This window comes from Mobula birostris, chromosome 22, assembly GCF_030028105.1.
Source record: "Mobula birostris isolate sMobBir1 chromosome 22, sMobBir1.hap1, whole genome shotgun sequence".
Classification (NCBI taxonomy): domain Eukaryota; kingdom Metazoa; phylum Chordata; class Chondrichthyes; order Myliobatiformes; family Myliobatidae; genus Mobula; species Mobula birostris.
This window is the reverse complement of record NC_092391.1, coordinates 21508868-21520896: the sequence shown is the minus strand read 5'-3', so window position 1 is coordinate 21520896 and position 12029 is coordinate 21508868. Positions and strand designations below refer to the sequence as shown.

General features: G+C 42.3%; 1 protein-coding gene across 1 annotated transcript in view; it reads left to right on the top strand.

Annotated features, from left to right (window-relative positions):
* Positions 1 to 12029, top strand: part of lhx3 (LIM homeobox 3) — a 49333-nt gene that overhangs the window by 26618 nt on the left and 10686 nt on the right. The window contains exons 3-4 of the mRNA XM_072240681.1: positions 1169 to 1371; positions 2799 to 2950. Of these exons, the coding sequence (XP_072096782.1) occupies positions 1169 to 1371; positions 2799 to 2950 (355 nt within the window). The remainder of the gene's footprint in view (positions 1 to 1168; positions 1372 to 2798; positions 2951 to 12029) is intronic.

Sequence of the window (12029 nt, the reverse complement as noted above, 5' to 3'; positions counted from 1 at the left end):
GAGTATTTCCTGCATTCCTCTATTTTTATTTCAGAATTCCCATATTTGTAGTTTTTTTCTATTTTCTTCCTGACGTTTGTGTAGCTATGCCGGTAAAATATTGTCCAGTGTCGTATTTATCTATTTGGCTATATCTATTAGTTTGAGTGTTAAATGAGTTTTATCTGGCAGCAGACGTCGTTCAGTTTCAGAAAATCGAGGGTTGAGATTATATTTATCCATCAATAAGCATCACTAACGCTGACAATCGGGCCGTGTGTGTGTAATCTAACAGCCAGGTTCGCCGCGCTTCACGTCTGTAACATATTTCACGACGTACCTAGCTGACTGTGGCACACTCTTCTCAGACGCGCTCCCCAAATGTTTCCCAACGTCCATTTTCTATCTGGACGTCGTATAATTCCATTCTGTCTACCCATCTGGATATTAATTATTGATTACTATTTATGTGTGGCTATTTGTAATAAAATAGCCACATGTCGTCATTAGTTTTTTTCCTAATCTCTCTAACTTTAGCTGCACGACTGTTTTGTGTGAAACATCTCGACATTCTCTGATAACTTAATTTATTAGCTTATTTATTTATTATTTATAAGACTCGCATTTATCGCCACTTGTCACAATTTCGGGGCATTCCCAAGAGCTGGGCAGTTAAGTAAGCAATTCTGCCGAAGATGTAATTCTTCGGGCTATGAATTGCGTCCAAACTCACGGGATTCAGCGGCGTCCCTCCAGCATTTTGTCTGTGTTACTGTGAATTTTGTCTTCTTCTATGCAACTTCTATATCTACCCATGATTTCTGGGAATCAAATTCATAATTTCGCAGGATGTGCAGTGGTTGTCTATCTGTTTGCAGAGTTTCTGTCAAGTTGATCTTTATGTATTCGATTGCAGTAAGTGTAGAAGGGTGCAGTACTATATATAGAGTGTGGGTCTGATGGATAGTATGTGTGCAGGTGTATCCGTAGGTAAGTGATTGTTACCTCTTTAGTAGACCGTTAGTAATCCAGGGAGCATCTCTGTGTCCTGTCGTGGCAGTTTTCACCAGCGCAGCAGCGGAACTGAAGCTATTTCAGTGGGGCTGTCGGTCTCTGCAAGCGCGGCGACCATCAGTGGAGGCACCATTGACGGCACTGACACCGCTTCCCGCTGTGTTCACATCCGCAGGCGATTCGGAACGAAATGCGCCGCTTGTCAGCAGGGGATCCCCCCCACCCAAGTGGTCCGCAGGGCTCAGGACTTTGTCTATCACCTGCAGTGTTTCGCCTGCATCGTGTGCAAGCGGCAACTGGCTACGGGCGATGAATTTTACCTCATGGAGGACAGTAGACTGGTGTGTAAGGGAGACTACGAGGCAGCCAAGCAACGAGGTCAGTGAACCAACTCGACGTATAAAATCTACTAGACCATCATATCGGTGTATAACTTCCATACACTTATGTAACACGGGCATTTAATTAATTGGTGAAATTATTAGATCCACCCTCCACCGGGAATAACTAGTAATCAACCACAAACACGAGGAAATCTGCAGATGCTGGAATTTCAAGCAACACACATTCCGTCTGGGTAGCCTCCAACCTGATGGCATGAACATTGACTTCTCAAACTTCCGCTAATGCCCCACCTCCCCCTCGTACCCCATCCATTATTTATTTATATACACACATTCTTTTTCTCTCTCTCCCTTTTCTCCCTCTGTCCCTCTCACTATACCCCTTGCCTATCCTCTGGGTTTCCCCCCTCCCCCTTTTCCTTCTCCCTGGGCCTCCTGTCCCATGATCCTCTCTTATCACTTTTGCCAATCACCTGTCCAGCTCTTGACTCCATCCCTCCCCCTCCTGTCTTCCCCTATCATCTTGGATCTTCCCCTCCCCCTCTCAAATTTCTTACTAGCTCTTCTTTCAGTTAGTCCTGACGAAGGGTCTCAGCCCGAAACGTCGACTATACGTCTTCCTAGAGATGCTGCCTGGCCTGCTGAGTTATCAACCACAGCTGCAGATGCTATGAAAGTCAGGAAAACTGGGTCTAACTCTCAGCGTATGGTGACCGTTAGTCCTTATACCCCATATATTTATAAATATATAAAAGTTATTAATAAAGCCATGCCTATGCTAGGCATCTGAAATAAAACCAGAGATGCCGAAATCACTCAGCAGGTCAGGCAGCATCGGTGGAAAGAGAAACCAAGTGAGTCTTTCACGTCCGAGTCTCTTCTAGTGGGTCTCTGTTTTCATTTTCATTGTAACCTCCTCCGCACCCTCACGTCACTGGTCTGGTTTTCTCCTCTTCTTTTTGCTAGGGCACTGTCTACTCACCGTAAGGGTTGACACGGAGCCTGCGTTTACCCTTTTTGGGTGTACCTCATCTCTAATTCTGTGACGTGAATGATAGTGCAATATATAAACTAAATGCATATAGAAAGGTAGACACGCAGCCACATATCTACACATGCAAACACCTCTATAAATATATACTCATGGTCGTGTACGCCCACACACATTCATCCATACGCACTGATCTCCAGGAACCCGTGCACCCAGCCACATTCTCAGACAGCTCTCTCTCTCTCTCTCTCTCGCACACACACACACACACACACACACACACACACACACACACACTGTACTCAATTCCACCAAATACAATTTGGCACACTCAAGAGGGAAACATTTCATTGGATTCCCATTCCCCCTTTCACGGAGGTATTGCTGCTCGTGTATGGGCAGTGAGAGAAGGTTGTCTTTTCCTGACCAGCTGGTTAGATCATACCAAGGGGTCTTCCATTTCCTTTCAGAAGCCGAAACCAATGCCAAGAGGCCGCGGACCACGATCACTGCCAAACAGCTGGAGACACTGAAGAACGCCTACAATAACTCGCCCAAACCAGCTCGCCACGTGCGGGAACAGCTTTCGTCCGAGACCGGGCTGGACATGCGAGTGGTCCAGGTATGGGCATGCAGTTACCACCTTCTCTTAGAAATAAAGTGGAGGCTGGGAGATAAGAGCAGAGAAATTGCAGGAGATACAAAACAAGTCTGTCAGCATCAAGAAAGTCAGGGAGTTAGTTCAAGTGTTCATTTATCATCAAAGTATACAACTCTGAATTTTTCCTTCTCCAGATTGCCACAATACCAAGAAAGAAAGAAGGGCAGCACTATCATCAACCCCCAAAATCCCTCCTCCCCACACAAATAAATGAACACAGATGGAACAGGCACACTGACCCTAATATCCCCCTCCCCTGTACACAAAAAAAATGAGAAAGATTGGGCGAAAGACACAGAATACTAAAAAGAATCATAAGACTGCAAAGAAGTCTACAGTTTTTTTGCATTATTCTCTGTAAACTCTAGAGACTGTTGTGTGTGAAAATCCCAGGAGATCAGCAGTTTCTGAGATACTCAAACCACCCCTGGCACCTACAATCATTCTGGTCAAAGTCACTTAGATCACATTTCTTCCCTGTTCTGATGTTTTATCTGAACAATAACCAAACCTCTCGCAACACACAAAATGCTGGAGGTATTCAGCAGGTCAGGCAGCGTCTACGGAAATGAACAAACAGTCAACATTTCGGGCCGAGGCCCTTCGTCAGGACTGGAAAGGAAGGAGGAAGACGTCAGAGTAAAAAGGTGGGCGAGGGGAAGGAGGCTAGCTAAAAGGTGATAGGTGAAACCAGGTGGGTGCAAAAGTTAATGAGCTGGAGAGAAAGGAATCTGATAGGAGAGGGGAAGGAGGAGGGGACTGAGGGAGAGGTGATAAGCAGGTGAGAAAAGGTGAGAGGCCAGAGTGCAGAATAGAAGCCATGGTTGCATGCTTTTATGCATTAGGTTGCTGCCACATGATTGGTTAATTAGTTATTTGCATTGACAAGCAGGTGTACAGATGTACCAAATAAAATGGCCACTGATTGTAGATGACTGGTTGGTTCCACACATGAGATTCCAGGCATTTCCAGAAAGAGAAAAAGGTGGAGAAAGATTATATTCTTTGGAGTTTAGAGCAGTGACCATTTTGAACAAATTCAGAAATCTGGAGAAGCCACTCAGCCCATGAACCTGAACGAAAGTTAAATACAACCATGTTTCATATTCCACGACTCGTGGAACTTTTGGTGTTAACTAATCAGGTACTTTTTAGTCTCAATCTCATCTAAATACTCCCAGCCCTCTGATTTGGAATGAAGAAAATTTCTCACTTAATTCCCAAATGCTCTTGTACCAAGACAGTGCTGTCTGGTTACATATCAACCAGCCAAGGGAAGCATCCTCCCAGCAACCATATTGGCCAGCTCTTTAATCATTTTATATGTTTCAGTGAAATTATCCTTCATGCCTCTAATATCTAAGCTATTCCAGCCCAGACCATTCAACCTTCCCCTTCAGGACAACACATCACAGTGATCAACACTCCGTGCACCATCTCTATCAGGGGAAGTTTTGTTACACTCTCATTAAAGTAGATATATCCCTTCTTGGTGAGCAGACCAAAACTTTCCTCAATGTTTGAATCTGGCCTGATCAAGGATCTATCTCCTCCCATCATTCCATTAAAGGGAGCAGTATAATATCTGCTTTTTTAATTGTGTCCCATACTAGATTTTCTAGGATTCATGTCCCAAGTCACCAAAGTCCGTCTGAATTTTCTCTCACACCTTAAAATACCTCCCTTTTCTATTTTACCTGGTAAAGAAATAGCCTCATACTTAGATGTAATATCATATGGAGAATGTTTTAACCCACCACTGAGCACATCTACAAGGAATGCAGCCACAAAAAAGCAGCATCCATCATCAAGGACTCCTGTATTCCAGGCCATGCTCTCTTCTCACTGCTGCCATCAGGAAGGAGGAACAGCAGTCTCAGGTCCTACACCGCCAGGTTCAGGAAAAGCCATTACCCTACAACCATTGCTGTTTCCATAACAAATTTGTTTGACCAGGTAAGGTTGTTAGCCTTGAGCTGAACCCCAAACTTGGAGAATGATGGACCACTCTTCGCCTGGCCTCTACCCTTTGACCTGTTTGGCATGGGTGACCCTACCAAGAGCCAAAGCTTAAAGCCCTGACCCCACCCAACATAGATCTCTGGGTCATTGAGGTAAGCAAGGCTCCAAACCCAGTGACAAGGTTATGGTCTTTTTGGAGGCTCTATTTGATTATTTAATGCTTTATAAATTACAATGTACATTTCACTGAATGCAAATGATTCTGAAAATGTATTACAATAATTATTGAACCATGATTTGTGCAGTGAGCTTTAGAAATGCAGTGCCTTTCCCTGCATGCTGTGTTGAATTCAGTCTCACTGTGGATATACATCCTCAGCTCCTCGGAGAAGTCACAAAATAAGCCCAAGCTGCTGCTGCCTTAATCAGATCAGGTAACACACGGTGGGAGTCAAACTGTTGCAGATGATAGAAGTCTGCAGTAAAAGCAGAATCTGTAAGGAAAAACACAAATCTATAAGAAAGCAGAAAAATCCCATTGGTTCAGGCAACATCAGTGGAGGGAGAATGGAGTTAAAGTTTTAAGTCGGTGACCATTCCCTCAGACTGTGGAAAGGCCTTTTCCCCACTTCCAATGCCAGCATTTTTCGTTCACATAGTATACAGAGGCACAAATTAAACCATGTACCATCGCCATTCATGTGTATTTGAGGGAAATTCCTGGGATGTTATCTCTGGGAGCATGGTTTCAGGTCTGCTGCAAAGGAAATGAAAATCTTGCCAATTACCTTCTTCCACATTAACTATTAAATACTTTTCCATCCACATTTTTTAATACCTGAGGAAGGCCTAGTATTGGTATTGTTTTGTGATGAGCCTTCAGTCCCATACACGAGGTTCAGTAACAACCATCAGTCTCCTGAGCCAATGTGGATAACTTCAATCACCTCAGTGCTGAGCTGATTCCACAACCTACAGACTCACTTCCAAGGATTCTAAAACTCAGTATTATTTATTTACAGTTTTTAAAGTTATTTGAATAATTTGTCTTTTGCACCTTATTTGTCAGTCTTTGCTATTTATAGTCTTTCATAAATTCTATTGTGTTTTCTTGTAAATGCCTGCAAGAAGATGTATTCTAGGGTTGTATATGGTGTCATATACATACTCTGATAATAAATTTACTTTGAACTTTGACTTTATTATTGTTACATGTACCATGATAGAGTGAAAAGCTTGGCTCTGCTCACTACAGATCAGATCATTACACACTGCATTAAGGTAGAAGTAAGTAAAACAGCAGTGCTGAATAAAGAGCAAAAGCTACCGAGAAAGCATAGTGCAGGTGACCGATTAAGTACAGGTTAAGCCATTACATTCTCAACTCCTCCCGGCTGGCTGGGACCTTATGGGAAAGGGTAGAGGGCCCACTGATCCACAGCTGCTCAAACGTTCCTCACCAATATGGATGAGGTGGAGGTCAGTTGCCTGTGATCAAACTGACCATGCTAATTCTGGACACACCATTGAATCTAGTGTGTCAAAGGGCCTGGTATACTTTGCAACTGGCTCCTCAGTTATATGTCATTTGAATGGAGGCACCAAACCAATGGGAAAAGATAAGTGAGGCCTTTTGTTTTACATTATTTTATTTAATAATATTAATTGTTAGTGTTCTATTGTTTTGCACTTCTAATGCATTTATTTTAACTAATTAAATAGTTTTTTTGCCAGTTGCCCGATTTGTTCTATTTTTGCACGTTAGGTGTTCGCTATTTTCTTTGAACAGGTTTCATGGTGTTCCTTTTTTTCATGGCTGCCTGCAGGAAGACAAATCTCAGGGCTGAACGCTGCATACGTACTTTGATAATAAATGTGCTCTGGATCTTTGAATCTTTTGAACCTGAATAGCTTTGCTGACTAAAGAGACTTTTGAACTGTTCAGAAATCTTTGACAGCTGGCAAAGTATAGCAGGACACGGCAGCGGCTGAGCGCCGAGATGTGATACATCAGGCCTAGTCACTTTACAGGATTCACTGTATCTCATGAGATGACTCCGGGATCTGAAGTTGACCCCTTCAGCTGACCTTATCTGGGAAAAGTAACTCCAGATAGCAGGCTGGGTCCAGAATGATGGGATCTTATGAGGGGGAGGGGACTTCTATTGCCCCCTTACCGTGGGGGCCTGCTGGTGTTCAAACTGAGCAATCTTCTGCAGCACAGCAACTTTGAATAATCTGGTATGCTGACTTCATAATACTGTCTCTAAATAGCAATCATTCAAGGCTTTCTGTTTCTATAAGGCAAGTGGTGATTTACCTTGCCAAGTGTTATAAGGAAAGTTTGAATCAGTTAGGACTTTATTCCTTAGATTGTAGAAGATTGAGAGGAGATTTGATAGAGATATACAAAATTATGAGGGGAATAGATAGGGTTAATGCAAGCAGGGTTATTCCACTGAGGTTGGGTGGGACTACAATCAGAGTTCATGGGTTAAGGGTGAAAGGTGAAAAGTTAAGAGAACCATGAGGGGAAACTTCTTCACACAGAGTCGTGGGAGTGTGGAATGAGCTGCCAGCACAAGTGGTGCATAGGAGCTCATTTTCAACATTTAAGAGAATTTTCAGTAGGCACATAGTTGGTAGGGGTATGGAGGGCTATGGTCCCAGTGCAGGTTGATGGGTGTAGGCACCTTAAATGGTTTCGGAATGGACAAGAAGGGCCAAAGGGCCTCTTTCTGTGTTGTCCTTCTCTATGACTCTAAGTGGTTAGTGATTAAGAAGTTATAACAACATTTGCAAAGCAGAACCATTATAGCAGTTTGTGGGCTGATGCTCCATTTATCTTTCTTGTACCCTTCATCTAATCTCATCCATGCAATCTCCTGTTCCTTTCTCTCTTGTTTTCTTTATTCATGTGGTAGCAAGCACCACACTCGCAGGGTAAAGAAATTTCTCCTAAATTCCCTTTTGGATCTATGAAAGTTCAAAGTAAATTTATTATCAAAGTATGTATATGTCACCATATACAACCCTGTGATACATTTTCTTGTAGGCATACTCAAATCTATAGAATAATAACTATAAGAGAATCAAAGAAAGACTGCCCAACAAGGGTGATCAACCAGAGTGTAGAAGACAATAAACTGCAAATAGAAAAAGAATAAACAATAATAATAAATATATAAGCAATACAGTTTGAGAACATAAGATGAAGAGCCCTTGAAAGTGAGTCCTTTGGTTGTGAGAACAATTCAGTGATGGGGCAAATGAAGTTATCCACTTTGGTTCAAGAGCCTGCTGGTCGAGTGGTTGTAATTGTTCCTGAACTGGGTGGTGCAAGTCCTGAGGGTCTTGTACTTTCATTCTGATGGCAGCAGCAAGAAGAGAGCGTGTCCTGGGTTGTGGGGGTCCCTGATAATGGATGCTGCTTTCCTGCGATGGCCTTTCACGTAGATGTGCTCAATGGTTGAGAGGGCTTTACTTGTGATGGACTGGGCCGTATCTGCTACTCTTTGTAGGATTTTTCATTCAAGGGCATTGGTGTTCCAATACCAGCAGGCTATGCTGGAGCCAATCAATGCACCCTCCATGACACATCTATAGAAGTCTATCAAAATTTTAGATGTCATGCTGAACCACAAACTTCAAAGGAAGTAGAGGAGCTGCCGTGCTTTCTTCATAATTCCACTTTTGTGCTGAGCCCAGAACAGATCCTCCAAAATAATAACACCAAGGAATTTGAAGTTGCTAACCCTCTCTACCTCTGATCCTACAATGAGGATTGGCTCATGGACCTCTGGCTTCCTTCTCCTGAAGTCTGTAATCAGCTCCTTGGTCTTGCCAACATTAAGTGAGAGGTTGCTGTTATCACACCACTCAGCCAGACTTTCAATTTTCCTCCTCTATGCTGGTTCAGCACCACCTTTGATCAGGCCAACGGCAGTGATATCATTAGTAAATTTGAATTTGATATTCATGGCATTAACAAGGATCTTAATTTATATTCCCTAGGTTTAGTCTCAGGCAAAGATGGAAATATTTTCCACGTGGCTACCTTATCAAATTTCTCTACAATCTTAGACCTTTATGCATATATACATTTCTTAGGATGTACACTCAGTGGCCACTTTATTAGGTACAGCAGTGACATCATGGAGTGGAACCCAGTGTGGTCTTCTGCGGATGCCAACAATCCACTTCAAGGTTTGATGTATTGTGCATTCGGAGATGCTCTTCTACACACCACCATTGTTATGCATATTTTTTTTGAGTTACTGTCACCTTTCTGTCAGCTTGAACCAGTCTGACTGTTCTTCTCTGACCTCTTTTATTAACAAGGCTTTTTTCCTTTGCCCACCGAACTGCTGCTCACTGGATTTTTTTTTTTTTTTTTTGTTTTACACACCATTCTTCTGTAAACTCCAGAAACTGTAGCCCATGAAAACCCCCAATAACTCAACAGGAGTTTCTGAGATACTTAAACAATGCCATCTGGCACCAAGAATCATTTCCTAGTCAAAGTCACTTCAATCACATTACTTCCCCATTCTGATGTTCGGTCTGAACAACAACTGAACCTCTTGATCATGTCTGCGTGCTTTTATGCACTGAGTTCCTGCCACATGATTGGCTGATTCAATATCTATAGGTGCTTAATAAAGTGGCAACTGAATGTATATTTCTATGGAAAGAAACCAGCTTAATGGATCAGTATCCCTGCTTATCATGAACTTGATGCTGAGTTACTCAGTTCTGGCAATAGTACCAGTAGTGAGTGCTTAGTTACAGTGACTGTCCACAGTTTACACTGAAGGGCATCTTCGCTGTAAGGTTTGGAGCTCTCTGCACACATTGATAATGATTAAACATTCAATGAGATGTACAGTTGTAATCACTCAGCATCGATAGCCAAATATACATTCTTTTTGAGGATTGTTCACTGAAAGGTCCTATTGATATAAAACACTAAATGAGAAAAAAAGGGTCAAGTGCTTTCCTGGCTAATGAATTCTTCCTGGGCTTCCAGCTGGGTACAGGTATCGATTATAACCAATGGTCCAATATCAAACTCTCCCATCTTTTTCGGGGATGATGCTTGGAAAGAGTTTATTTGTAATAAATGAGAGAATTAACCTGTTAGTCATAGCACATTGTGAAGCGCTACCCTTTCAACATCCTAGTTAGAATACAAAACCATTTCCAATTACAAGCAGGGAGAAAAGATGATTTTCATTATCTTTGCTGATCTGGTGCCCAAGGACTAACCCAAGGGTTATGTGTTTAAGTAGACGGCTTTCTGCAAAATTCATGGTGGGGAAAATAAAGTACTGATGACCGCATACAGCTGTAACCACGACAACGTAAAGGAAGGATTAGGATAATGCAGTGGTTTTCAGCTTTGCTAGGACACTAATGCTGCAATGTAATACTGTCACTGGGACTTTGACCTGACTTCAGAGAGCCATTGTATGAGGAGGGAACTGATATTTTGAATTAAGCTTGATGTTGTGCTACTAATAGAATGCAGGAAAATTTGTCCAGGCTATTTCTAATGATTGATTCCTCCACCATTCAGCTACACTGCCAAGAATTTGTATTTATTAAACCACAAGGGTTCAGCACTGATATAAATTTTACAGAATCTGAAATATCAGTACTCGGCTGGTTGATTCTCATATATTTGATACTCCATAAAGAATAAACCTGTATTAGTGTGAAACGTGTCCTGGAAAGTGCACGCAGAGGTCTCGGATACACTGAACATATCTGAAAGGTCCTTGTCATTGATTGAGACGTTTATAGAATGGGAAACTTGTCTTCCCGCTTTTAAGTACAGAGACCTTCTAGTTGAGAGAGCTGGCTCTTGAACTGAGTAGCACAACTTTGCCAGGCTGGAATCCATTTTGGGGCTGATAATGGTATAAATTGGATCAAATGCTCCTGTTTCACTGACATTTGAAGGGCAGTTGTGCTCCGTTTCCTGTCTCTGTGCAATTGTATGCTTGATCACTGTAATCTTTATTATTTTCAGTTTTGCACCAATTATGATTCACATTCAAAACCATTTTTTTTTTTAGTTACAGTAAAACTCAAACTCAAGAGATTCTGAAGATGCTGGAAATCTAGAGTATCACACACAAAATGCTGGAGGAACTGAGCATGTCAGGCTTCACCTATGGAGAGGAATGAACAGTCAACGTTTTGGACCACCCACCTATCCTCTCCATCAGTTGGCTTCACCTATCACCTGCCAGCTTATACTCCTTTCCCTCCTCCCACCTTCTTATTCTGGCTCCTTTTCCACTCCTGGTGAAGGGTCTCAACCTGGCACAGATTTGACATGTCATTTAAAACTTTGAAAAACTTCTATAGATGTGTGGTGGAGAGTATTTTGACTGGTTGTATCATGACCTGGTTTGGAAACACTAATGCCCTTGAATGGAAAATCCTACAAAAAGTAGTGGATATGGTCCAGTCCATCACGGGTTAATCCCTCCCCACCATTGAGCACATTATAGAGTACATGGAGCGCTGTCACAGGAAAGCAGCATCCATCATGAAGGACCGCCACAATCCAGGCCAAGCTCTCTTCTCATTGCTGTCATCAGGAAGAAGGCACAGGAGCCTCGGGACCCACACCATCATATTCAGGAACAATTATTACCCCACAACTATCAGGCTCTTGAACTGATGGGGATTACTTCACTCATCCCATCTCTGAACTGTTCCCATACCTATGGACTCACTTTCAAGGGCTCTTCATCTCATGTTCTTGATATTTATTGATTACTTATTTATTATTTTTTTTTATTTGCACAGTTTTTTGTCTGTTGCACATTGATTGTTTGTCCTGAAGAAAGGTCCCGCCCTGACGCATGGACTGTTTACTCTTTTCCTTAGATGCTGCCTGACCTGCTGAGTTCCTCCAGCATTTTGTGTGTGTTCCTTTGGATTTTCAGCATCTACAGACCTTGTTCTTGATTTTTTGTCTGTCTTGTTGGGTGCAACCTTTCATTGATTCTATCTTGTATTCACCATGAATAGCCACAAGAAGATGAATCTCAGGGTTGTGTAT